Source organism: Chiloscyllium plagiosum, unplaced genomic scaffold, assembly GCF_037043375.1.
Source record: "Chiloscyllium plagiosum isolate Xiang-an unplaced genomic scaffold, Cpla_swu_hap1 HiC_scaffold_34, whole genome shotgun sequence".
NCBI lineage: Eukaryota > Metazoa > Chordata > Chondrichthyes > Orectolobiformes > Hemiscylliidae > Chiloscyllium > Chiloscyllium plagiosum.
In genome coordinates this window covers 18,511,100-18,539,077 of record NW_028270172.1, presented here as the reverse complement: position 1 = coordinate 18,539,077, position 27,978 = coordinate 18,511,100, and the positions used below count along the sequence as shown (strand labels likewise).

Genomic DNA, 27,978 nt, shown 5'->3' with positions numbered 1-27,978 from the left:
TTGGCATACTGAAGAGTTACCAAGTAAAATATGGTCATTTAATGTAATCGCCTTTAATATTATTCTTTTGCATTTAATACCAATGTATTTTCCATATTTTGCTTTCAGGTTTTATTGTGTAGTGTTACTTAGGGAGCTGTTCAGGGAGAAGAGTACCTGCCAAAGAACAGAATACTCTTTGTTTTGTTGTGCCTGATGAAAAAGAGGAAGGGATGATCAGCAGTGAAAAACTCTTCATCCATCCGTGCACATAATACAACCATCACTGCTGTAGCTGCTGCTGCTTCAGTTCCCTCCTCATTCACTTCCACAAAAGACTTGTGTGCAACTTTGGAGACATACAAGTCACGAGTTGCAGACATTCCAGATAGATTGGCCCTCGTACTATCAAAAACATCCCCCATGCCTAAACTGGACAGGGGTGAGTTCAGCTCATAGTCACCTTCCAGTTTAAATTTGGGCAGACGAACATGAACGTCCAGCTTTCTCATATGGTTTGGATGTGTCCATTCTTGTAGTTTTTCTAATGTAAGTTCCTGCTCCAGCTGACACAACAAAGCAAAGAAATACAAGTTAGTCACAAAGCAAGAAAAGCTCAGGTAAAAAATAACTCGTTGCTGAGAGTTTGCTTCCACCTGACGTGGCAATGCTTAAGTTATCTCCTGTAATATAAATAACTGGGAATGAATAATGTGGCACTAAAGATTCCAACAGCCATTTATTACAGCTAACTATTAGGAAGAAACATTACATTCCTCACAAGTGTCGAGGCTAGTATTAAATTGTTAGGCTGTAGCAGAGAACATAAAATTGCTAAGGTGTGAAAGCAGGCCATCCCACCCAAACCACCCTCCTACTCTATAATCATGCGTTCCCTATGGCTAATCAACTGAGCCTGCACATCCCTGGATACTATGGGCAATTTAACATGGCTAATCCACCTAACCTGCACATCTTTGGACACAGGGAGAATGCACAAACTCCACACAGACAGCCAACTGAGGCTGGAATCAAACCCAGGAGCCCATTCTAAATACATAGGAACCCATTCTAAATACATAAAGATGTATTGTGCAGGTAAAGTATTTCAATGTTTTTTGGTGAATCATAATGAACATTTCAATGCTCAGCAGGGGTTTATCAATGAGCACATAAACCAAACAGACCATTTTTCATTTGAGCTAATTACATCTAATTAGGATGCAACATTCCCATCACTCCCTTTACTGTTTATATTTCTTTTTAAAATTCAGAACATATTCGTGTATAATGGTATACATGTATAATAGTGTCCTCTTTAGAACAGAAGAGGAAGATCAGGCAGGTATTGTACCTACATCTCTTGTCTATCATACCCTCCTTAAATCCCGTATTGTTTCCAATCAGTTTTGACTTGAAGTTTAGGATAACATGTGAACACTGGCTACAGGAAATGAGTGGAGGAGTCGTTCCCACCACAGAGATAACATTGATATTACAGAATGGTGGGGAAAGCAACATGGTAACCTCATGAAGCATTCTGTGTGACTTTTGGCATTCTTGACATGCAAAATGAACTGGTTGTGGTCACCCAACACTAATTACACTTTGTCAACAGCAACTTCTTAAATTAGATTAGAATAGATTCCCCACAGTGTGGGACCTTTGAACCTTCTGTGTTTACATCCAGACATCAACTTCCTTTTCCAACCTTTTTTACTCTCCAATGGTCAAACAAATTTCTTTATTAGATTTCCTGATCAGGTCTGCCACTTAGTAGCATTTGCCTACAATGTCCATCCTAACATTTTCTATTTCTTTTGGCTATCTCTCCATCTACTTTCTGAATTCTACAAGTGCAAGAATGATGGATAGGAAGAGACCCTCTGGACCATCCAGCCTGTCTCTCACAATCATGGTATCTTGTGAACGCATTTTACATTGTGCACCTGACCATCTGTATCTCACCCAAAAATCAAGAGACAAGTCTTAAGGTGTTAAAGGCATCAAGGGGTAAAAGGGAAAGAAGTGGGAATACAGCATTTAGATAGGGGAATAGCCATGGCAGTACTGAATGGCAGAGTAGGCTTTTAGATTACATTAGATTACATTACAGTGTGGAAACAGGCCCTTCAGCCCAACAAGTCCACACCTACCCGCCGAAGCGAAACCCACCCATACCCCTACATTTACCCCTTACCTAAAACTACGGGCAATTTACCATGGCCAATTCACCTGACTCTGCACATCTTTGGACTGTGGGAGGAAACCGGAGCACCCGGAGGAAACCCACGCAGACACGGGGAGAACGTGCAAACTCCACACAGTCAGTCGCCTGAGGCGGGAATTGAACCCGGGTCTCAGGCGCTGTGAGGCAGCAGTGCTAACCACTGTGCCACCGTGCCGCTTGAAGGGTCGAATGGGTGAAAGTGAGGACTGTGGATGCTGGAGATCAGAGTCAAGATCAGAGTGGTGCTGGAAAAGCACAGCAGGTCAGGCAGCATCAGAGGAGCAGGAAAATCGATGTTTCGGGCAAAATTCCTTCATCAGGAATGAGAGGCTTTTGCCTGAAATGTCAATTTTCCTGCTCCTCAGATGCTGCCTGACCTGCTGTGCTTTTCCAGTACCACTCTAATCTTGAAGGTTAAATGGCTGACCCTGCTCTTAGTGTCTATGTTAACTTGAAATGAAGAAAAGATGGAGTACCTGTTTCAGGCCTGTAGAATCATCCATGATGTCATCTGGCAACAAGATGATCATGCTCAAGTCATTACCAACATATGGTAGCTCGAGTACTTGGAGTTTAAATTCTTGAACATGTGAGATAAAGAACTCCTTCATTTGGTACATCATTTTCACTGGCTTAGTTTCATTCTATGGAAAGTAATCAAAGCACTTTATTATTTTGCAACTAAAGTTTAAAAAAATTGTGTTGAAGGAAACGATAATGAGAACAATTGAAAAATAATAGAATTGTGAAAATGAGGACAAATACAGGGAAAACAGTAACTCATAAAAAGAGTATTTCTATATAAGAATATGTAATACACATATTCTAATTCATAGTAATGCATAACTTAAATCATTTGTACTTTTTCTCATGTTCAGAAGGGACGGACATTCAGGGTTATTTCTAAGAAATGTTGTTTTGAGCTTGGAGCCTTGAGGAGTGGAGGCTTGTTCAAGGACAAGCTATTTTAATACAGGTACACAATCCTTTATCCCAAATTTCAAAATCCAAATAGTTCCAAAATACAAAGTTTTTAATCAATGTTTTTTCCTGTATAACAAGATTGTTTCGCATGTGAACAGGTGACCCAACTCCACACCCACTCGACCCACATCACTCAGATGTGACATGTCGGCCTGGCCCAGCACTGGCAGGTGTCTCAGCACTTCTACAAGTCACACGTGAGTCTGCTGTTCAGCAAGACTCCTTGCCATTGTGCCACTCCACTCATCCATACTTGGCACACAAAGTAAAAATAAATTACTACTCGTGAAACCCAAAGTTTTCAAATCCATTCAGTCTGTTAATCTGTTGTTGAACAAACAAATTTCAGTGTTCTTATACATCAGAAGTCTTTAGTACTGCAGTAGCCCTCTTCAAAATATTAATCAAAATGTGAACTCAAACCCTCTGCTGAGATAAGCACACTTGAGTCATTTTAAATTCAACCAAACTTTCATAATGGGCTCAGCTATAATATAAGCCCTTAGGAAATTACAGCAATGAAGCCTGTCAAATGAGAACAAGTAGTTGTGTTTTTCCTAAGTTACAGCAAAAGACCTGTCAAATCAATGCAATCTGGAAATAACGGTTTGCTTTAAAATTCTGGCAGCAATAGCCTTGTTTCATTCTTTTTCATATGTCTGGGAATTTACATAACATCAGAACATGACAGTTGAAGATTTTATCCATCATTCAACAATGTTTCTGGCCTGCTATAACTACCTACGTCCCACAGTGTGTGTGTATAAATCCTGGTGTTTTTAAGAGGTCTCTGCATCATCCCAGCTCAAAGAAAATCTGGCTGACTACCTTGACTCCGAAGAAAACAAATGACCTGATGCAGTGCCAAAACTTGGTCCGGAGTACCTTATTCAGTTTGAATGGCATTTCCCTTGTGTCTTGTTCATCAAAGGTCTCAGCCCAGGTTCCTTTGAAGTAGATAGCATTCACCAACACGAGTCTAGTATCACCGTCCACTGAGCCCTCAGCCAGCAAGTCTTTGATTTTATCTAAATGGAATAAAATTCAGCAAAATCAGCACACTGGAAGAAGGCAAAACAAAAGGGAACAGTTTCTGCCATTTGTAATTTGTTTTTGTGATTTAAATAGTTCAGGAGAGAAACAGAATTAAATTAATAGTTCCCAAAGCTTTTGATTATATTTTTGAAAATATTAGCACTCAAACATGAAAATCAGGATCTTTCCCACAAAATATTAATTAACCAAACTATTTTGAAGGCCTTCTTCTGCTAGCTTACAGGAAGTTACAGCTCATTGGGATAGCAGATGGAAATCAAACCCCACAATTCCCCGAATTGATCTCCAACAAACTGTGGCTTGACCAATCCAAGGAATGTCATAACTCAGTCTTTCCTTCACTCAAAGACTCTTGGTATCAAAATATTCCCCTCACTGTTTTCAAAAGCAATATTTCCTTACACAGCTAAAAATAGACATCACTTAATATTCCCATGTTGCAAAACTCTCCTGGTATCTCAGCTCCATAGCATTTGTGTTTCCATTTCATTTTACAGTCCAAAAAGGGTGTGGTCCCTTACATGATGTCACTTCATTGGTTTTAGATGCAGCATCAATGACTCTGAAAGTGACTGGATTGAATATTCATGATCTCAATTTCCTCGACACAGCTGCAAGTGGTATTGCTATCCTGGTCATGTCAAACTTTGTACCCTTTTCTGGTCATAATAAGTGCCAGATGAACCTTCCCAGTATAGAACCTCCTAATCAAGTACCAAAGCTTTGGTAGATTTGGATGAAAACAGAGGAACATGTTGTGCTATCAAATTAGTGGCAAAGTTTACATTTCTGGGAGACTTTCGTTTTATTTCTCAGAAGTAGAAATTTGCTAACTCAGAGCAGCAGTCAGACTTAGAAGTGTGAGAAAGGTATGAAAACAAATGATGCAGAAACTCAGTAGGTCTTACAGCATCTTTAGAGAGACCAGAGACAGTGTTTGAGTTTGGTATGTCTTATCAGCATTCTTCCAAGTTAGGTCATGACACTGTTTTCTTAGATTCCAAGGCGAGTCATATCCAAAATATTCATGTTGACTTTCTCTCCACAGAAGTTGTCAGACCTGCTAAGTTTCTCCAGCACTTTGTGTTTATTTCAAACCTTCACCATTCACAGTGCTTAGCTAATATTTAATGTAAAATGGTACTCATTCCTCTCTAACAGGAACTGATCCCAAATGGCCCTCAAATTGTCCTTGGTGATTGTAACTGAAAGAAGTTCAAGTATCAATCATAATCTGATTTCTCTAGTCTGCAGAAAGTTCATCTGTTTTCTGAAAGTTCCATTGTACCCAGTTTTATTTTGTTACATTGAGGCTCTGTGCATTTTGTTTTTTTGCGATTAAAATGCAAAAACAGAGTTAAGATAATGGGAGATTCTAGGGAAAGTACAAAACGTATGGCATGTTTCTTTGTCAAGTCCCTCCAAAGTAATGAAAATTAAAGCTTGAAGCCATCAAATGTAAACTCCTGGATATCAGTCACAAATATTTAAGATCATGCAGTCATGGAAATTATCAAGCTCAGTGAGGAGAAATCAATAAAAGAATTACATAATGTAAACTATCAAACAAATGACTGTCTTGTTGTGCTTCAGATTATAGCAATGTAAGTGGAGCTCATTCACAACTAATGCCTTCTCAGAAACGTTGCAATCTAGCAAAAGATTGTGGACAGTGATGTTAGTTTGTATCGTGATATTGTGCAGTCAACATAAAAGATCAACCAAGTTCGGGTGTAGTGTGAAATTAGACAGAATTTACATCCAGATCTCTACAAACCTTCTCACTAAAAGTTCACCAATGCCCCATTATAAGATCATTCCTCCTGCAGAGGCTTCCAGCTGATTTAGGTGAATGTGGGCAGATTCGAATTACCTTGAGTCTTCTGTGGTAAACAGCACATCGCACACAAGATTGACATTCAGGTAGCACAGGATACACAGAAACATTTGTGTGCCAGTCAGAACTGCTCCAGATTTCAGGTAAAGCCAATATATAAACTTACCAGTATAGAGAACATTTAATTATTCAATTCAATGGCTCGTCAGAGAAACCCTTATTAACTTGCTCTAACACTTTGACTTTTTTAAAAAAAAATTAACCTATTAGGCTGTGCTAGGACATACTCTGAAGCAGGGAGGATTTGATTCCAGACTTTCTCGTTGCGAGGTTGGAACACTAATATTGCACCACAAGAGCAAAAGGTAGTTAATCCCATTCTCCTGCCTTTTGATATAACCTTTGATCTCCTCACTAAAGAACCTATCTATGTCTGTCTGAAATGAACTCACTAAATTGGCTCCCACAGCCCTCTGTGGCAATGGGTTCCAGATTCACCACCCTTGGGTTGTGAAGGGCTGTCCCTTCGCTCTGAGGCTGTGCCCTCACCAGGTTGTCTCTGGTTTTTGTGGAAACATCTTCTCCATGTCCTTTCTATACCGGCTTCTCAGTATTCTGTAAGTTTACTCATCCTTGTAAACTCTATCCATATCGATCCAGAGTCCTCAAACATTCCTCATATGACAAGTCCTTCATCCCTGGGATCAATCTTGTAAACATCCTCTGGAACCCCTCCAATAGCAGCACATCCTTCCTTATTTGCAAATTTGTGAGCAGTTTTAGGCCCTGCATCTATGGTCTGACCACGTCTTTTACAGCCTGAAAAGTATATCCATACTTGTATTCTTGCCCTCTCAAAATGACTGTGCATATCGCATTTGCCTTCTAAAGCCTCAACACTACCTGTCCTTCCACCGATCTTCGTCATCAGCAAATACCCTCAATTCTTTTATCCAGATTGTTAGTTATAACATGAATAGATATGAATCCGAACACAGACCTCTGCAAAATTCCACAAGTCACCAGCTGCTATCCTGAAAAAAAAATCCCTTTATTCTCACTCTCTGCTTTCTGCCAGTCAGCCAATCGTCTTTCCATGCCCGTACTGTACCCCTAATACTGTTAGCAGCCTATTTAGCAGCCTCCTACACACACTTAATCAACAGCATTCTGGAAATCAAAATAGATCATGTGTACTGGCTCTCTCATTTAATTGACTTAATACCTTCTTGTCCAGCCTCATTTTCTAGTGGTCCAATGTCTACACTCCTCCCTCCCCACCTCCCAATACTACTTATACGTCTAATATAAACCTTTTGTAGTACATCTTTGAGCTTGTTCATCCTTATATTTCATCTTCCCCCCCACCCCCCTTACTGCTTTATTTGTGATCTGATGCTTTTTTAAAAGATTCACAATTCTCTGGCCTCCCATTAATCTTCACTACATTGCATACTTTTTTTCTTTTGCTTTTATGCTGTCTTTGACTTCCCTTGTTGGCCATAGTAGCCTCATCTTCCCTTTAGTCCGTTTCTTCCTCCATGGAATAAATTTCAGCTGTGCCTCCCAAATTGCCCACAGAAACCCCTGCCAATGCTGCTCCACTATCTTCCCTGTTGGGCTGGTCCCAACAACTCTGGTCAGCAACTCTGTCTTTGCAGTTACTGTTACTCAATTGTCATACTGTTATGTCCAGTTCAAGCATCTTCCTCTCAAACTGAAAAGGCGCTTGAATAACGAGAGACCATATCCTGGATTTGAATGCAGCATTTCGAGCATATTCATTCATCACAAAAAAAAAGTCAGATTCCAGACAACAAGCCAACTGCTTCCACTCAGACCTTAAATCAAGGTAACCTGGCTCAGGTCCAAAGGTGTTAATTTAATAAGCAGAAAATAAAAGAACTGCAGATATTGGAAATCTCAAACAAAAACAGAAATGACTGGAGAATGTCAGGAGAGGTGACAAGTTCACAGCATCTACTTTATGCTCTCAATAAAACTTCTTTAAATTTATTTCTTCAAATTCCAACATCCACATTTCTCTGGATTTTAAATTTTTCAGTGCTCGCTTTAACCTCAAATTGTAAATGACCGAATGAGGAGAACAACTTACTTGCAGTCTCTGCTTCCACCCACTTATTGATTTCCTGCCTAATTTCATTTGCAGCAGTTCGGAAATCAACTGCAGACATCTTTGCTCCATAGAATTTCATGGAGGATGTAAAGAATTCCTGCACAATACATAATGGAAAACAGAATTCTACACATTTTGGAAGATTTGAAGATCTGATTTAATACTGATCAAATAGTTGACCACCAGGATTGCTAAACATTGGTGTATTGTCTGCACAGCAACATTAAAATAGATTTGAAGAATGTTTGATGCTGGGAAGTGGCTTTGCTGGATAGGTCAGCATTTATGGCTCATCCTCAAATGCCCTCGAGAAGGTGTCAGTGGTGTGTAGAGAAGGCAGTGCCAGAATTTTGATCAAATGGCAGTGAAGGAACAGCAAAATAGTTTTAAATTAGGATTGTTTGTGACTTGGTGGGTTACTTACAGATTGGTGGTGTTCTCATGTGTCTGTTGTCATTGTCCTCCTAGATAATCAAAGTCATAGGTTTGGAAGGTGCTGTCAAAGAAACATTGGTGAATTCCTGCAATGCATCTTGTAGACAGTACACACTGCTGTTGCCGAGTGGCAGTGGTGAAGGGAATGAATGTTAAAAGATGGCATACCAACGAGTGGGACATTTTCTCCTGGGTTGCGTTAGGTTTATGAGAGGTTGTGGGAGCTACACTCAATCAGGCAAGTGGAGGCGATTCCACTACACCTCTGATTAATGCTTTGTAGACAACGGACAAGCATTATGGAGATTGCAAGTGATTTACTAGCCTCAGAATTCTGAGCCTCTGACCCACCCTTATAGCCACCGTATTCTTATGGTTGGTCCAGTTCTGTTTCTGGTCAATAGTAATACCAATGTGTTGAGTCTCATAGATTCAACAATTGTAATTTTGATAAAAGGTGTAGATTATAATTTTTGGGAGACTGGATTGTTAAAATAGAGGCAAATAGGTTTTGTTTTCAGTTTTGTGGAAGCAAATGAGATTTTACCTTAAAAGAAAGTAAAACATTGTTTGGAAGCAAGGCTTATGAACATCATTTCTAAATAAAGCACAAGATTCAGTCAACTACCCTATCAAATGTAAATATTCAGATAGACAGTGAAAACAATCCAGGGGTCTCTGCTGTTTTTGCATTCAATTCAGAAACAGCTTTCAGCTTCATCCTAGGAAAATAACCAGGCATTCAGTTCAGGAAGGAACAGTTTCATCTAAGCACCTGAAATGTCTGTTGGGTTTGTGAAGTCTCCAAGCCATGAGATTTTGTATGGAAGTGTTCGAGTTGTCTGAACTGAAAATAGGTTTAGGCCATCAGAATTGGAAAGAAATTATAAAACGGACCCAGAAGGAGAATTAGGAAAAAGTCAGACAAGGAAAGAAATGTAAGCAATGAGATGTGAGTGATAATTCTCTTGGATGCCTATCTGAAAAGGATACCTCTGGAAGGAAGACTGAAACGTTATTTTGCTGCTTATGTTGTGTTTCCTAAACAATTTTATAAAGCATTGTTTGTTTTTACTTCTTTTGTGTAGTAACATTGTGTTCTTATGTTAAAATACATTGGTAGCCTCAAGAAGATGTGTTCAATGACTAACCAAACCTACAAAAAATTTAAACTTATTACCTATCAAGCCTGGTTTCATTTTAGGATCTGACTTGTTCAGTATTAACATCAGCTGGGGTCATAATTTAATGTCATTGAATGCCAAATGAGATGGTTAGATTTTCACTTCTTCAAGATGGAAATTACTTGGCACTTGTATGGTGTGAATGTTGCTTGGCAGATAGCTGGAACTCTGTCTTTGAAAGAATCGTTGTAAGAATCCACATGCAGCACAACTAGCATGAGTTTTCTAGCCTAGTCCTAGTGAACTGGAAGAATGTGGAAACTGGTGACCAACTCACAACTTACGTCTAGGAAGCTATAGGTCTTCTCTCCATATAGTCGATTGGCCACTTTCAACAGATATGCAGCATCAGCTCGGTTAATCTCCGATTGCATTTCCTGGAATCTAGAATGGACGTTTTGAACTTGATCAAAATGAAGAGTCTGTTATCAGAATAAATGCAGAAAAATAAACATCATACAGTGAATTGAGGAAGAAGCTACGAGTTATTATCACCTATTTTTAAGTCGAATTAGAACAGGGATGAGGAGGAATTTATTGTCTCAGCAGGTATCTTTGGAACTCTTTACTGCGGAGGGTGTACAGGTAGGGTTGTTAAGAATATTCAATGTTGAGATAGACAGATTTTTAAATCAGTGAGGCAATCTCAGGTTATGAGAATGAGTAAGGGAAATGGAGTTTAGGATTATCAGATCAGCCATGATCCCATTAAATGTCAGAGCAGACGCTATGGACTGAATGGCCTACGTCTGCTCCTATATCTTATGGTCATACAATCTCTTTCCGCCATTTTGGTTCCTGCTGGTTTCCTTCACACTTTTCCTGCAGGCAAATATTCTGTGCTGTAATACTATTCTGCACTTGTTGATCACCCTCCAGTAATACCTAAAGAAGCCATTCCACCGGTCTAAGGTGAGAGACCATTTGACAGTCATTTATTCAAGCAAGGGTCAAGTCATTTAAGAAACAATCCTGATCTCAGGCAACGTCCACACATTCAAAGCAGTAGAGCTCATCGAGTAATGAAGCAGGAATTCCAGTACATACTCCCATCCACATAGATCAGCTAACAGCATCAACTAAGCATTAACCCTCACACCCTGGAGGCTCAGCTCATCACTTCCTGCTCTAAACTACTGAATTTATTGAAAGTAAGAACATAAATTCATTTCATACATACTTTTGCCATCTGAGATGCCGTGTTATTCTTTGCTCCAAGGTGAACCATGGCCAATGCAACAGAGATGCTGAATGGAGAAAAAAAGATGTTGCCATCTTGATTGCTTTCAATCAGCTTTCTGAATAGGTCAAGAGTGAAAAGGCAATTTGCTTTGCTTAGCTCCTCCATGGTGTTTTACACTGCAAAGAAAGTAAATATAAATTACAAATATTTAGTATGACACGTTCAAGAAGGTTTACAATTTATTAAGTTTGAAACTGAGGAAGGAAGTGACTTCTAAGAAATCGCAAGCTGGCCGTTTGCAGTGAAATGTTTACAACCTTGCTATAAAACTGCGTACAGGCTTTTATTCTTTGTATGACTAAGATGAAGTTGCTGAGGTAACCTTGGTTAATTGGTCAATGCTGGAGGCAAAAATATCTATCTTCAATGCATTCATAATGAAAAACCAGCTTTTAAATCAACATTGTACTTTCCAGTCAGCTAAAGTAAATAGCTTAACTTTACTTGAAGCAGATAATAATATTTGGAAATAATTGTGAAATAAAAAAGTGAGGCCCAAATGCACCTTCTCGGAGATAGCAGTCAGAAATATCACTATATGTGCTGTTAAAAATTAATGTTAAAGGCATTAAATACAATGTTACTATCATGAAAGAAATACAATTTTTTTCTAATAACCTACTTTAAAACAGAAGATATCTTTCCATACAATAATGTTTGGATACATTTTTCTCCAGCATCTTGAATCCTAAACTGGCATTAATCATTAAATTGTGGAAGGTTAAATGCACGCATGTGAGCTTTTGTCTACCGTTTACTCTTCTACTACAGACCACATGGTTACTATGGTCATTTTAACTAGATTCATCTACTCCGTAAAACAATGCAGAAAGATTACCCAATCAAAGTTAGGAAAATTAATAAGGCATTGGAGCAAAAAGGTGATGGAGTAGTGTAACAGGCTGAGGGGCTGAACAATCAGGTCATGTCTTATCTTTTGACTTTAGGCCGTTGATTTTAACTTCTTTCAGTAGTTTATTAACCTGTGGGCATAAAACACACTATTGAGCATGCAATATCACACAAGACGACTCATTCTTATATTGTGTTCCATTGTCCAACATTATCAACACTTCAGTCAATGGTCAGCCACTGTTATTCATGTTTCAACACTTGTCTCTTCTGAACAGCTAGTAAAAGAAGCCAGTGAAAAAGACTGGAATTCTGCTTTTGGCTGGTGAGCTTACTTGTGCATTATCTTGAAACAGAAGGTGTTGCAAGAATACGTGCAGAAGCACACACTGATATTCTAGGCTATCTGTAGTCCCATGTTGCTACATGTCATCCTGTTCATAAAACTTGTGTCCACCATTCCTCTTGATTTCATAGGGAAACAAATTTACAAAATGAGATGTAAACACTTGATCATCAACTATTAGTTTCAATGAGTTTCCATCACTACCTTCAAATATTGTTCCTTGAGCAAATGACGAGATACATTGACAAATAACCAGATAGTTCCAGATGAATAAAATCAGTTGATCCTTATCTGTTCAATCTTTCATGAATATCCTATAGTTTCTCATACAGGTTTGAAATCTTAAATGCAACTTGAGTTTTCCCATGCACTACTTCACCTGGAAATTTATACTTACCGTTGATCACTCACTTACTAGTTCCCTTGCTTTTATCGATTTCTATAGCATTCATAAGAGACTTATGTTTGATAGTTAAAAAGTGTGGTGCTGGAAAAGAACAGTCGGTTAGGCAGCATCCGATGAGCAGGAGAGTCGACCTTTCGAGCATAAGCTCTTCATCAGGACCACAGTTCTTGACTCTGATCTCCATCATCTGCAGTCCTCACTTTCTCACACTTATGTTTGCAGAGGATTGTAAAGGACAGAAACCCTATTAGGCTCATGCAAGCTCCACACAAGTTACCTCCCATCTTACTTCCCCCTGCCCTATCAACGCAGCTTTCTCTTCCCTTCTTCCTCACCTAGCTTCCCTGTAAATGCATCTGTTCTCTTTTCCATGACCATTCCATGAGGACACATGTTTTATATTCTCATCACTGAGTAAAGGACTGTTGCCTTAACTATTATTTCTCATTTACAACCTGGTTTTGAACACCCTTACAAGTGGAAACATACCAAAAACCTTCAGAATTTGAAATAACTCTCTTCTGTAACTTTTCTAGCCTTTCATTTCTAGGTAATAGTCCTTCCTGATAGTTGCAACTTCTGTGGTGGTACCACTCCTGTAACTTTAGGAAATGTAGAAACAAAGGGCTTCCAAATCCTTTGAAACATGGAGACCAGAGCAGCACATAGGTGTGATTTCTCCAGGTTGTACAAATATTTGATTTAATTTATTGTAGTTATATGTACCCATACCCAATGAAAAGCTCTGTGTGCGAGCAGTAGAGGCAGATCATAGCAAACAAGTACATATAGATGCTAGGGTGCTTAAACACAGTGAGGCATACAAGGTTACAGTTGCACAGGATTTGCACAAATCACAATCAACATTAGCAAGAATATTTATACAGTGTCGCTTCCTACCTTCAATTTGATTAGAATTAATTTTAACAATTTATTCTGAATTCCCAGAGTACTGAATTCAACTTCAAAGTTTATATGAGAAATTTTTTCAAATGTGTTTTGGAGTCCAGGTAAACGAGACCATATTGCAGACTGGTCTGCATTGGAGATGTTGCTTCCACCAAGCGGGTGAGCATAGTAAAACATGATCATTTCTTTTCTATTGTGTATTTTTCATCAGCTTATGGAGAGATTCTCAAATATACTTCTGCAGTATGAACAGAGATTTAATCTCCTGTCTATCTTATCCCCTTTTTTGAACATGAGCCCCTCCACTGACCACCTTCTGGTCAGTGTCTGGCCAATGTCCAACCACTCCCTCATAAATGCATCACTGCCTTAAAGTATCAATCCTGGGGGGATCCTAGATGGCAGCGTCCTGGTAGGATTACGTTTGCTGGGCTCCATGCTGCAATACCGACTCAACAGAGGCAGAACCTATCCAGAACACTTTACTGTGTGTCAAAACACAAAGGAAACCTGAAAAACCTTACTTACCCTTGCCCTTGCAGCTGCAGAATGCCGAAGAAAGGAGGAAGCTCGACTGGGGCTGGGTACACGGCCCGGCCCTCTGAAGCAGCAGGCTTGCTTACTCACCAGACCCTGGTTGAGGAGCTGGATATATCCCGCAAGGTCCTGGGGTGGCAGATCCAAAAAAAAATGAAGAGAAGCTGGCTCCTGTATCTGCTATGCTGCAAGACTTGGGGAAAAGGACCAATGAGCTCGAGTGCTGGACTGCAGGGGTACAGGCAGAGACTGACTCCTCCAAGAACTGGATTGAAGCCCTGGAAACACAGGTCCAAGGTCTGTTGGATCTGGTAGACGATCTTGAAAACAGGGGCAGAAGAAAGAACCTGAGCATTGTCGGCAAACCGGAGGGGACGGAAGGTGAGCGGCCGGGGGAGTTCTTCAATAAGTAGTTCCCGGAGTTCCCTGGTTTGGAGGTTGAGAAGGGAAGGATAACAATTGAAAGAGCTCATTGGATTGCGGCACGAAAACCAGGTGCAGATCAGCGCCGATGTCCCGTCTTGGTGAGATTCCAACATTATAAAGGCAAGCAAAGGGTTGTGGAAGCCTCTAGAGCCTGAGGAGAGACTGGAAGGTGTTGGTATGTGGTGGCTCCAGGGTCATGGTTTTTCAAGACTTCTCAGCAGCAGTGGTCTGGAAAAAGAAGTCCTACGATGGCATCAAGAGGAGATTGAGAGAGCTTGGGATCCAGTATTTTTTTTAAAGATATCCAGCGGTGCTTCAGATCAATCATAATGCATCCATAGATTTGTTTGACTCGGAGAAAGCAAAGACCTTTGTGGACACGTTGACTTAAGTCGAACGGACGAATTGGTGTAGAGGACAGAATTGTTCAGGTTTGCTCTTCTTTAAAAAAGGACTTGGTGAAGTCTCCTTTCTAGTAATAAGTTGCATGAAATGATGTCCAGGATGGATAGAGTATTTATTTTCAATTTCTAAGTTATGTTAAGGGATGGGTGACATATTTATTTTTAGTTTACTTGTCTATAGTACTAACATGCTCTTGGTGTTTTACTTTCTCTACTGGGTGGTCGGTGTGTGTGGCGCGACCCTAGCTGGTAGGAATTGAGAGGCCAGTTGGGATAGTTAGTAAGGTTGTAGGACGTGTAGGTACCCCCTTTGAATTGGGGGGTACATTCCTCCAATCAGTCCCTTTGGCGATTTTTTTGTTTTTCTGTTTTTGCTGTATATAGTTTTTATACGTTTTATTGATCTGTTGAATGTAGTTACTTTAGTCTGTGTAATTTTGGAGTTTTGTGGATTCTTTTGCATTAAAAATAGTGATCTGTAGTTTGGGTTCTTCCTCTCTGGAGACTAGATGGTGCCGTGGAAGGTTATGGTTAAGGATGTTTTTAAGGGGTGCACCTGGGATATTAAGGGAAGTCACTCACCTGTCAAGAGTAAAAAGATACTTTCCAGCCTCAAAAGGGAGAGGGTGGATGTTGCCTTATTACAAGAAATACACCTGGATGATGCAGAGCATTTGAAGTTCAACAGAATGGGTATGACCAGGTTTATTTTTCATCTTTCAATAAGAGTAGAAGAGGGGTGGCCATTTTAGCTAGAAAGAATCTCCCATTTAAGTTATTAGAGTGCATTAAAGACACACACGGGAGATTTGTTATCCTTAAAGCTTTAGTACATGGGTAAGAATAGGGGATCTGAAATTTTTACTGTCCCTTGACCCACCCCCTTAAATTCTTCACAGCCGTACTTTCTAGACTGGTTAACCTTGCGTCTCAACATATTGTAGGAGGGGATTTCAATTGTTTCATAGACCCTACAGCAGACAGATTGCCCAAAGGTACGCCGGCATCTTCTTTGCGATCTAAACAATTAAGGGAACTGTGTGCTGAATTAGGGTTGATCGATGTCTGGGGGCACCTTCACCCTACTAGCAGGGACTTCACATTCTTCTCACCACATAAATGCCATACAATCTTCTTCCTGACCTCTCCGCCCCCACCCCACTCTAACCGATCACCCTCACCTTGACCTCTTTCCACCTATCACATTTCCAACGCCCCTCCCCCAAGTCCCTCCTCCCTACCTTTTATCTTAGCCTGCTGAACACACTTTCCTCATTCCTCATGAAGGGCTTATGCCCGAAACGTCGATTCTCCTGTTCCTTGGATGCTGCCTGACCTGCTGTGCTTTACCAGCAACACATTTTCAGCTCTGATCTCCAGCATCTGCAGACCTCAATTTCTCCTTCCACATAAATGCCATACCAAGACTGATCTTTTTCTGACCCCTGCAACACACCTGGGCCCGGTGACGTCATGTACAAGAGACAATACCATTATTTGCAATTATGCCCCAGTATATTTAATGGTTATGTGTAAGAATACAGTGGTCGGCTCAAGGCACAGGTGACTGGACCCCTTCATCCTTAAGGATAGCAAGTTTATCGAATTTTTTTCTACTGAGTTCAGGACTTTCTTCGGTATTAATTCAAGCTCGGCCAGTCGCCCATCCATTCTTTGGGAAACAGCTAAAGCCTATGCTAGGGGGATGACTATCTCATATTCAACCAATAAGAAGCGACAGACGTGTGAGCAGCAACACTTGCTTGAGACGCATCTAAAAACAGCTGAAAAGGCATACATGGACAGGTCCTCTCTGATTAAACTGCAGAGGATCACGGCGCTCCGGTCCAGGCTGAACTCTATGCTCACACAGACAGCCAAGAGGGAGCTTACATTTGCAAGTCAAAGGCTGTTTGAGTATGGGGATAAGCCGGGCAAGTATCTTGCATACCTTGCTAGGCAAAGGAGTGCCCGCCCCAAGCCATTACCTCGATCAAAGAGGACACTGGAAATTTTGACCTATGATTCTAAAAGGATTAATGCAGCATTCTGGAAATTTTACTCTGAATTATATCATTCTGAAAGCCGAGAGTGGGCGGGTTAGGATGGAGTCCTTTTTGAAGAATTTGGGCCTTTCAATAGTAACCCCGAACAAAAGTCTCTCCTCAATGCCCCGTCGTCAGAGCAAAAGGTGCAGGAGGCTGTGACGCAGCTCCAGAATGGCAAAGCGCTGGGTCCTGACGGACTCCCCAGTGAGTTCTATGAGGAATTTATAAGTATATTGTCAGGGCCGATGCTTAGTACATTTAATGACCCACATAGTCATAGCCTCCTCCCACCATCTCTCTCATTCTTAAAAAAGGGAAGGCCCCGGAGGGTTGTGCTTCCTATACACCCATTTCACTCCTGAACGTTGACTTCAAAATTCTATCCAAGACTTTGGCATTAAGGCCAGAAACTGTACTGCCCTCCATCATTGAGGAGGACCAGACAAGATTCCTAAAAGGTCGCAGATCGACGGATAATGTCAGGAGATTACTTGACACGATCCAAGTATGTCAACAGCTATCGATACATGGATTGGTGATCTCCTTAGATGTGGAAATGGCATTTGACCGGGTCGAGTGGCCAAATCTTTTTCATATTTTGAAGCAGTTTGGCCTGGGAGAGACCTTCATCAGGTGGTTGGAGAATTTGTGTAGTGATCCTCTTGCCACAGTCCTCACCAATGGTGCACAGTCAAGCAATTTTAATATTTGTAGGGGTAGTTGACAGGGCTGTCCCTTGTTACATTGCTTTTCACATTAGCGATTGAACCGCTGGCAGAGGCAATACGCAGGGATCCCAATATAACTGCTCCAGAAGTGGAGACGAAGTCACATAAGATCGCACTGTGTACGGATGATGTCCTTGTCTTCTTAGCAAATCCAACAGTTTCAGTGCCATACCTGATACAATGCATCAACTTGTTTAGTGGCTTCTTGGATTATAAGATCAATTTTGCAAAGTCAGAAGCCATGCCCATGGCTGGTCTCCAGAGAGTGCCTGATCCTGTTGGCAGATCTCTGTTCCCCTTTAGATAGTCGCAAGGGGGCTTTCTCTACTTAGGCATATTTATTACTCCCCATTTTGAATGGGTATTTAAAACCAATTCTGTCCATTTATTCGACAGAATCAAGAAGGACCTTTGTAGATGGGAGGTGCTTCCGAACTCTTGGTTATGTTGGATAGCCCTCATTAAAACGAACATTCTGCCCCGTCTGTTGTATCCTATGTGAATGCTTCCTCTGTTTTTCACTGAACGAATACTTAGAAGACTGAATAGCTGAATTAATTCTTTTGTCTGATATCGAAAGCAGCCCCTAATTAAATTGACTATATTGCAGTTACTTTATAGACTGCGAGGAGTGGGCCTCCCAGATACCAACAACTATCATACAAGCTCGACGCTATCTTACATGAATGATTGGGCCCAAGGGGACCCTTACTTACTTTGTTTGGACATCGAAACATCTCAGGGAAGATGCCCCCTTGTTAGCCTGCTGTTCTTAGACAAAACGAGAACATTTAAGGAATATTGCCACAGCCCATTAGTCATCAGTACTGTCAAGGTGTGGAGGGCAATGCATCAGGGTGAGGGCAATATTACCAAAACCCATCATTTTTGACACCCATAGTTGGTATGCTGGGTTTTTAGCGAAGGATGATGGACTCTGGGTTTAAACTATGGGCAGCTAGGGGCGTATTTTGTCTGGGTGATTCATTCGAAGGGGACATACTGATGTATTTTGATCAGTTGGCTCGGAAATATGAATTGCCCAGTAGGGATCTCTTTTGCTCCTTTCAAATTATAAACTTCATACAAAAAGAGACCACACTTCTAACTGATCCTTATAGGTCCAACATGGAGAAGAGGTTGTTGAGTGCTGAGGGTACATTATCTGTTAGCAATGCTTATCTTCTATCGGGAGAGGATCCCTCGGACGAGACCGAATAGCTTCGTAGGATGTGGAAGAGGAAGTTGGACGTTGAGATCTTTTCTGAAAGATGGGAGGTGATCTGGGAAAATGCTAGAAGGATCTCAATTTGCAAAAGGACCCACACCTTGCAATTGAAGATTCATCAGTATCCATCTGGCCCCAGACCGCTTCACTAAATTTAAAGTGGGAGCATCTTCAATGTGTCCTAAATGTAAAGTGAGTGTGGGCACACTGACTCAATGTCTTTGGTCCTGCCACAGACTGCGGGCATACTGAGTGCTGTGGTAGGCGAAATAGAGAAGGCCTTGGGGACGGAGATGAAGTTGAACCTGGTATCTCTTCTTCTTGGCTTTGTTAATTCTCTTTCATCAGATGCACAAACAAAAAAAAGGCTTTTCAGTATTCTCACTTTTTGTGTTAGAAAGAACATTCTATTAGCGTGGGTGTTGGAAAATCCCCCGGGGTGGTGAACTGGCATAAGCTAGTCATGAAGCACTTCCCCTTGGACGTTCTGACGAGTATGGTGCACCATAAAACTGAGAATTTCCGTAAGACATGGTGGCCCTTTTTGGACTTCCTGGGTACAGATTTGTCTGCCATACTAACAAGGGCCTTTACATAGCCATGGCAATTCTAAGTAATGGGTTTGGTATCCAGGGGGAAGGAACTACGAACATATGAATATGTATAAACTTATGCGTTTGATGATCGAGGGCTATTGCTTTGTTTTGCTGAGCTGTGTTATGGTTGTTATCATAATTATTATTGTTCAGATTTTCTTTTATAGCTTACTTATAAGTTAGCATTTATTTATATAATTAACGGTTTTGTTTTTTTTAATATTGGTTTGAATTATATTTTCTTTTTAATAAAAATATATTTTAAAATATCTATCCTAAACTCTCTTCATTTTGTGAAAAGAATTCCTACAGTCCAAAAGGAGGCCAGTTAGTCCAACAGTTCCACACAGACCCTCTGAAAAGCATCCCAGATTTTTTCTAAAAAATGCATTTCATGCTATTTGTATAAAAGTGTGTATGAATTTTACTTTGTTTCATTTTCTCTGGTGTGTTTCTCAAGATTTTCCCACCAGCTTTTGCAGAATGTGGCCAGTCCGCAATTTTGCTTCTGCGTAGAACTTTCAGATAACTAGCAGAAAGTGAGGACTGCACATGGAGATCAGAGCCAAGAGTGTGGTGCTGGAAAAGCACAGCAGGTCAGGCAGCATCTGTGGAGTTGGGGATTTGATGTTTCGGACATTTCCTGATGAAGGGCTTACGCCCAAAACGTTAATTCCCCTGCTCCTCGGATGCTGCCTGACCTCCTATGCTTCTCCTCTAACTGCCCAGTTACTGTAATAAACTGGGACTATCAGCCAGTGCTGCTGCTGTTTTCTCTCTGGGCTGAGATGTCAGTCACCGAGCCTGACAACTGCCCTGCAGTCATTTTATGCTGGGAGCAGAGCTAATGTCCTCAGTGTTAGACACCTCCCCCTTGTGGAGCAGAGGGGTGTAACAGGTAGAAAATGATGACTCAGCTACCGCTGAGTCTCTTTGTCCCTCTGAGCTCTCTGCTGACTGGTTTCTGAAGCTAACTACGGTCAAGCACCACCCATTCTGTGTGTCTGCTTTTAATGAGTTTAATGTGGATAATTCATCTCACTGTGCACCCTTGTGCATTCTGCGAGTGCCATTTTTGCTTATCCCCTATTTGAAACAAAAAATCTGAATGAAGGCAACACTTCCCGGAGTGGGTGAGTTGTTAACCAGAGGCTGCATCTATCTTCATCTGGATGTCATCATATCATATTATATATTTTATACCTATCCCTTACTTTTGTTTTTGTATTATGTAGTTTTTCCCCTATATTATTACTCTTTCTAATTTTACCAGTTGAATTAGAGTAGGCGTTTCTTCCTGGTCATAAATGTGAGGTGTTGCACCTTGATAAAACAAACAAGGCTAAGGCTTATACTATTATTGGTAGAGCCCTGTGGAGTGTTGTAGCACAAAGGGACCAAGGGATGCAGGTACATAATTCTTTGAAGTTTGCATCACATACAGACAGGATGGTTAAAAAAATCAATCATTTGTCATGCTTGCCTTCATTGCTCAGTCCTTTGAGTGTAGGGGTTAGAAAGTTCATGTTGAGATTGTATACAACATTGCAGAGGCCTTTTCTGGAATACTGTGTCCAGTCCTGTTTGCTCAGTTATAGGATGGATATTATCAAGCTGGAAAGGATTCAGAAGAGATTTACCAGGATGTTGCTGGATATGGAGGATTTGAGTTAAAAGAAAGGTTGGATAGGCTGGGACTATTTTTACTGGAGTAAAGGAGGTTGAGATGTGATAGGTTGTTATAAAATAATGAAAGGTATAGGTAGAGTTAATGATAGTTGCCTTTTCACAACGATGGGGGATTTCAAGAATAGGGGGGACATTTTTAAGGTGACAGGAGAGAGATATAAAAAAGACATGAGGAGCAAATCTTTTACACAGAGGGTGGTTCACGTGTGGAATAAACTTGGTTGTGGGTACAATGACACAATTTAAAAGACATTTGGGTAGGTACATGGATAGGAAAGGTATGGAGGGCTTTGGACCAGGAGCAGGCAGGTGGGACTAGTTTAGTTTGGGATTATGTTCAGTATAGACTGGTTGGACTGAAGATTCCGGCAAGGAAACAGACCCTATCTGGTCGATATCCTTTCCTCACTAACAGGAGCAGCACAGTGACTCATTGGTTAGCACTGCTACCTCACAGTGCCAGGATCCCAGGTTCGATTCTAGCCTTGGGCGACTGTCTGTGTGGAGTTTGCACATTCTCCCAGTGTCTGCTTGGGTTTTCTCTGGGTACTCCATTTAGTCCCACAGGTCAGGTGCTAAATTGTCCATAGTTGTTAGGTGCATTAGTCAGAGGGGGGTGGGTTACTCTTCAGAGAGTCAGTGTGGACTTGTTGGGCCGAAGGGCCTGTTTCCACACTGTAGGGAATCTAGTCACTTAAGCAAGTTGTCTGGTCATTCGTTTCATTTCTGGTTATGGGATTTTGTTGTGCACAAATTCGCTTCGGTACATCTGACATTATAACAGTGACTACACTTCAAAGCTCATCATGGGCTCATACAAAGTGCTTGACAGCTCAAGATTGTCAAAAGTGTGATATAAACAGACATTCTTTCTCTCTATCGATTAAAGATGCCTATTGGAGTTCTTCAAGGTCTTCACATGGTTAGTGACTATTAACATATTGCTGTTTGTGAGATCTTCCTGTGACCAAATCAGCTTCCTTGTTTCCTACATCACAACACTTCACTTCAAAAGCTGTTCCTTGGCTGCAACATGCTTTGTCACATTCTAAACCCACAAGATCAGGATTGAACAGCAGGGGCAATCTCATAGAAACCTATAAATTTCTAACAGGGTTGATGCAGGAGTAATGTTCCTGATGATCAGGGAGTCTGCAACCAGGATCACAGTCTAAGGATACAGGTCAGGCCAGTTTGGACTGAGACCCAGTGAGTGGTGAACCTGTGGAATTCTCTGCCACAGAAAGCAGTTGAGACCTAAATAGGCAATGTTTTCGAGAAGGAGTTAGGCATCATTCTGAGGGCTAAAGGGATCAAAGGGTACAGAACAAAGCAGGAAAAGGATACTGAGTTAGATCATCAAACATGGTCATATTGATTGGAGCAGCAGGTTGAAAGGGCCGAATGGCCTATTCCTGCTCCTATTGTCTAGAGTCATTGGGCTGTACAGCACAGAAACAGACCCTTCCATCCATCTAGTCCATGCTGACCAGATATACAGAATTAACCTTGTCCCACTTTCCAGCATTTGGCCCATATCCCTCTAAACCCTTCATATTCATAAACCCATCCAGATACCTTTAAATTGTACCAGCCTTCACCACTACCTCTGGCAGCACATTCCATACACACACCACCCTCAGGTGAAAAACATGCCCCTCAAGTTCCTTTTAAATCGTGCTCCGGCACCTTGAACCCATGCCCTCTAGTTTTGGACTCCCCTACTCTGGGGAAAAGACCTTGACTTTGCACCTGATCCACACTGCTCATTTTATAAACCTCTGTAAGATCATCCCTCAGTCTCCCACACCCAAAGGAAAACAGCCCCACCCTATTCAGCCTCTCCCTGTAGCACCAACCCTGGCAGCATCCTTGTAAATCTTTTCTAAGTTTCTACAAAAAGCTCTTTGGAAATCCACGTCGTTTCTATTAAGCTGAGGTAAAATAAGAGTTCCTGCTTGCTTTGATCAGCTTGACGATTTCTTGCATTCATGGGGAACTCACTGACTTATTTTCAACTCATCACCCTGTTTCCAGGAAAGCTGGACGCCCAGCGATCCTTTCTGAACTCCTTCAGTAATCCGGGGGAGAAAAGTCCCATAGTATCTTCGCGATTCACAGCTAGTCTCCCATTTTTAAAAATCATGACTTTTACGTGGCTGCACTGTGGAATGGACGTATTTTTCGGACACTCCAGCATTAAACATCTGCAGCAAGTAAACACGCAACACTGTCAACCCTCAGGTTTGCTTTTGCTTGGCGCCTTTCACGGTACAGATATGAAATGAATGCAGCGCTGACAGGGAGATGTAGGGTAACCGGGCGACCCGGCTGGGATAGAAATACCTTTACCTGATGCTCCGGGATCTTTCAGCAGCTCCTACTTCCTTGCTTTCTCGGTGCCCCCGCCTTTGGGGCGGTGTTTTATCCCAGCGTTTCCACACCCACAGCCTCGAATTGACTGCACTCCGACCGCTCCTCTTCCCAACAAACAGGAATTAATCGATTATGACTTGTGCTGTAGTTTTGAAAGTTGTTGCCAAATTGCAGAGATTCTGCGAAGTGTCCATGTTCCGGAACAGTCTCAGAAACTGAAACAAAACCTCCTGCTGAATACAGGTCGGTGAGGTACTCAGTGGAAATGCACTGGCCCAGGGATGAACCGAGAACACAGAACCGAGAACAGCACAGCACAGGAACAGGCCCTTCAGTGTATCATGTCTGTGCCGACCAATATACCATTCTAAACTAATCCCATCTGCCTGCTCATGGTCCAGATCCCTCTATTTCCCACCTGTTCAGGTCTCTCTCTAGATGCCTCTCAAACGTTGCTATCCTTACTGCTTCTACCACCACCTCTGGCAGCACCTTCCAGGTACCTACCACCTGTGTAAAACACTTACCACATGCATCTCCTTAAACTCTCTCTCTCTTACCTTCAACCTCTGCCCCTAGTTTTTGACATTTTCACCACAGGATAAAGATTCCACTATCCACATGCACGCAAACTTACATATAAGTCTATGGGCTGAATTTGCAGAATTGTATTTGCAGATATACTCTATTCAAAAACCACACAATCTGTAGGGAGTCAATATTTTTTAGAATCCATATGACATTTTATAAATTCCTACTTTGGAAACAGAACCAGTCTGACTTAAGATTGGAATACATACTCTAACCTCACAACCTTAATGCATTGTCAGAGCTGAGATGTCACCTTTTTTTAATAAAAACTTAAGTCATCTTGGGATTGTGACTTGAAAAACGTTCTGGGATTTACATACTAATGAACCGAAACCTGCAAACCATTCTAAAAGATGAATGACTTAACAGCAATCTGGTTCAATATATTGCATCAGTGTATGACACTATGAGCATTTACCATAAATTCTGTGTCCTATGATCCTACTCTACATACTACCTGACAAAGGAGCAGTGCTCTGAAAGCTTGTACTTCCAAATAAACTTGTTGGAATATAACCTGGTCATAGAGTCATAGAGATGCAAGGCACAGAAACAGACCACTCGGTCCAACTCGTCCATGCTGACCAGATATCCTAACCTAATCTAGTTCTATTTGCTGGCACTTGGCCCATATCCCTCTAAACCATTCCTATTCATGTACCCATCCAGATGCCTTCAAAATGCTCTAATTGTACCAGCCCCCACCACTTTCTCTTGCAGCTCATTCCATACACGCACCACACTCTGTGTGAAAACGTTGCCCCTTAGATCCCTTTATATCTTGCCCCTTTCATCCTAAACCTTTGCCCTCTAGGTCTGGACTGCCCCACCCCAGGATGTCTATTTATCCTATCCATGCCCCTCATGATTTTATGAATCTCTATAAGGTCACTCCTCTGCCTCCGATGCTCTGGGGAAAACAGCTCTATCCTACTCAGCCTCTCCTTATAGTTCAAATCCTCCAACCCATGCAAAATCCTTGTAAATCGTTTCTAACCCTTTCAAGTTTCACAACATCTTTCCTATAGGAGGGAGACCAGAATTAGACACAATATTCCAAAAGTGGACTAACCAATGTCCAGTACAGTTACAACATGCTCTGACCAATTAAGGAAAGTATACCAAATGCCGTCTTCATTATCCTGTCTATCTGCAACACCACTTTCAAGGAACTATGAACCTGCACTCCAAGGTGTCTTTGTGTAGCAACACTTCCCAGAGCCTAACCATTAAATGTATAATTCCTGCCCTTATTTGCCTTTCCAAAATGTCGCAATTCACATTTATCTAAATTAAATTCAATCTGCCAACTTTGGCCCATTCGGTCTTATGATCTTGCTGCACAACTACCTGATGAAGGAGCAGTGCTCCAAAAGCTAGTGCTTCCAATTAACCTGTTGGACTGTAACCTGATGTCGTGTGATTTTTAACTTTGTCCACACCGTTCCAACACCAGCTACTCCACATCACCCTATTCATGCTTGCCATAATTTTATGGACTTCTATCAGGTCGCCCCTCCGCCTCTGACATTTTAACGAAAACAATCCAAGTCCAACCTCTCCTTATGGTTAATACAGTCCAATACAGACAATATCCTGGTAAACCTCTTTTGCATCCTCTTCAAAGTTTCCACGTCCTGGCTGTAGTGTAGTGTCAAGAACTTCACAAAATACTTCAAACGTAGCCGAAATGAAGTTTTGTCCAGCTCCAACGTGATTTGCCAACTTCTTCGTTTAGTGGCCCAACTGATGAAGGCAAGAATGCTGTACAACTTCTTTACCAACTTATCCACTTGCTTTGCCACTCTCAGAGAACTACAGATGCACAGATTAAGTGGTAAAGAAGCTATACAAAAGGATGTGACAAGGATTTGGCTTGGGAAAAGCTGCAGGAACACCTAGCATCTCATTCCTGGTATAGTTGATTTGTTTTTAATCAAATATCCTTCCACAATCCACGGGAACAATAGTACAATGAATAATTTATGATCTTTTACTTGATCTGATCTGATATATTGAAAGGGAAAATCAAAATCTTATTCTTCACTGCCTCGTAATGAGCAAAGGGAATGCTTTGGGATTTCTCCTCGAAGTTGTAAAAATCCAGTTGGACCAACGGATCTGTTTCCATGCGATATGACTCTATCACTCTGCATATATATAAAACAAAATCAGACTCTGTCGTCGGTGACCAGATTGAGAGGTAAGTACTGGAAGGAATCAGGACATTGCAGTGTGGGCAGAACGAGAATATATTTCAGAGCTAGGGCAGGGCTGGGGATGAGTAGAATCACAAAGGGTGGGTGCAACATCTTTGAAGTGATTGCTGCAGATGGACGTAGGGCATCCCTCAAAAAAGATGGAGTCTCATTCTTCCTGGGTTTTCACCTGAGATAGTGAAGGAGCAGGCTATACTTTATATTCTACCTTTCTTGATTCCACATACTATTCCCATGGGGGTAGGAAGAGGGTATTAATGAATCAGCTAAGGGTCTCAATGGGCCTGAGAGCAGCCTGGCTAATGCCTTACCCACCTTCCAAAAGTATTATGGGCATCAGCTCAGGAGTGAGTGCCTGGGCTGGCCACACATTCTGTTTGACATGCCCCTCCCAGATTGTCGTTGTAAAACTGGTCATTGTGTGCAAACAAGATTTTCAAGGTTTTTCGAGTATGTATCTATTAATGGCCTCTGTAAATCTCCACTTACAGTCATCAGCCATTGCTCAACTTGTGTTCTTTCAGTCAGGCACCAGTTTATTTCGGTGTAGAAGTTTCAGTGAAGCCTTTAAAGGCATCATGTTACGTGCAATCTTCGAATAGCTATCCAAGACAATTATTATTTATTTTAATCATTGACTTAATCCAATTACAATTGTACCTGCAGGAAATTCGAAAATTAATCTTAATGTTCAGTCATCCATAATGTCAACAGCACTTTTGCGAGATGTGGAGATGGAATTTGTCAGATCAGATTGTATATGCGGTATGTTCTGACTATTGGACAAAGGCTTCAGTGACACATTGAGTGTTTACTCTAGTGCCTCAACCATTAAAAGAAAAGCACACCAAATGCTTTCTTCACTCTCCGTGTTTCTGTGACACCACTTTCAAGGGACTATGAACCTGCAATCCAAGGTGTCTTTGTTCAGCAACACTTCACAGAACCTTACCATTAAGTGTAAAAGTCCAACCCCTGATTTGCCTTTCCAGAATGTCGCACCTCACATTTATCTAAATTAAACTTAATCTGCCAATCTTTGGCCTATTTGGTCTTATAATCCTGCTTCATAACTACCTGATGAAGGAGCAGCACTTCGAAAGCTACTACTTCCAAATAAACCTGTAACCTGGTGTCGTGTGATTTTTAACTTTGTCAGCAAAGTGCACTCTGTGGTTGGAGTTGTAGAGTACTCTTCCTCAGGAGATGGTTGACAGTTCTGAGGAAGGGTCACGCGACCCAAAATGTTAACTCTGATTTTCCTCCACGGATGCTGCCAGGCCTGCTCAGCCTTTCCAGCAATTTCTGTTTTTGTTTGAGACTGTTGACTATTGCTGAGTGTTAAATGCATCAGAACCTCACTTACCTGCCTCGCAGTAATTAAACCTTACAAATTTTCTGTAACAAGCCCTGCAGATTACCACGTTGGTTAAGAGAAATTGATAGTGGGGACCTGACTCATCTATTTCACATTAAGATTAACTGATGTAGAAACACAAGTCCCAATACTACAAGGAGCAGGATTTTGTAAAATCATA

At 41.3% G+C, this 27,978-nt stretch overlaps 1 protein-coding gene across 2 annotated transcripts; it reads right to left on the bottom strand.

Annotated features, from left to right (window-relative positions):
- Positions 1 to 33: 33 nt before the first annotated feature.
- LOC122564469 (leukocyte elastase inhibitor A-like) lies at positions 34 to 23,717 on the bottom strand. Of its 2 annotated transcripts, none has more exons than XM_087978533.1 (7): positions 23,607 to 23,717; positions 11,023 to 11,201; positions 10,127 to 10,264; positions 8,203 to 8,320; positions 4,079 to 4,221; positions 2,686 to 2,853; positions 34 to 545 (listed from the first exon to the last, which is right to left on the bottom strand). In XM_087978533.1, the coding sequence occupies exons 2-7, from the start codon at positions 11,188 to 11,190 to the stop codon at positions 141 to 143; spliced, it is 1,140 nt and encodes a 379-aa protein (XP_087834659.1). In that variant the 5' UTR covers positions 11,191 to 11,201; positions 23,607 to 23,717; the 3' UTR covers positions 34 to 140. The 2 variants fall into 2 exon arrangements, with proteins under 2 accessions (XP_087834659.1, XP_087834660.1); XM_087978534.1 differs by lacking the exon at positions 23,607 to 23,717 and adding an exon at positions 11,924 to 12,034.
- Positions 23,718 to 27,978: the final 4,261 nt, after the last annotated feature.

Excerpts from the sequence above, each read along its gene's own strand:
- LOC122564469 (XM_087978533.1), bottom strand. The coding sequence starts at position 11,190 with ATGGAGGAGCTAAGCAAAGCAAATTGCCTTTTCACTCTTGACCTATTC. Across the intron at positions 8,321-10,126 it reads AGACCTATAGCTTCCTAGAC|GAATTCTTTACATCCTCCAT; the intron begins GTAAGTTGTGAG and ends TGTATTGTGCAG. Across the intron at positions 546-2,685 it reads ATTCTACAGGCCTGAAACAG|CTGGAGCAGGAACTTACATT; the intron begins GTACTCCATCTT and ends TTGTTGTGTCAG.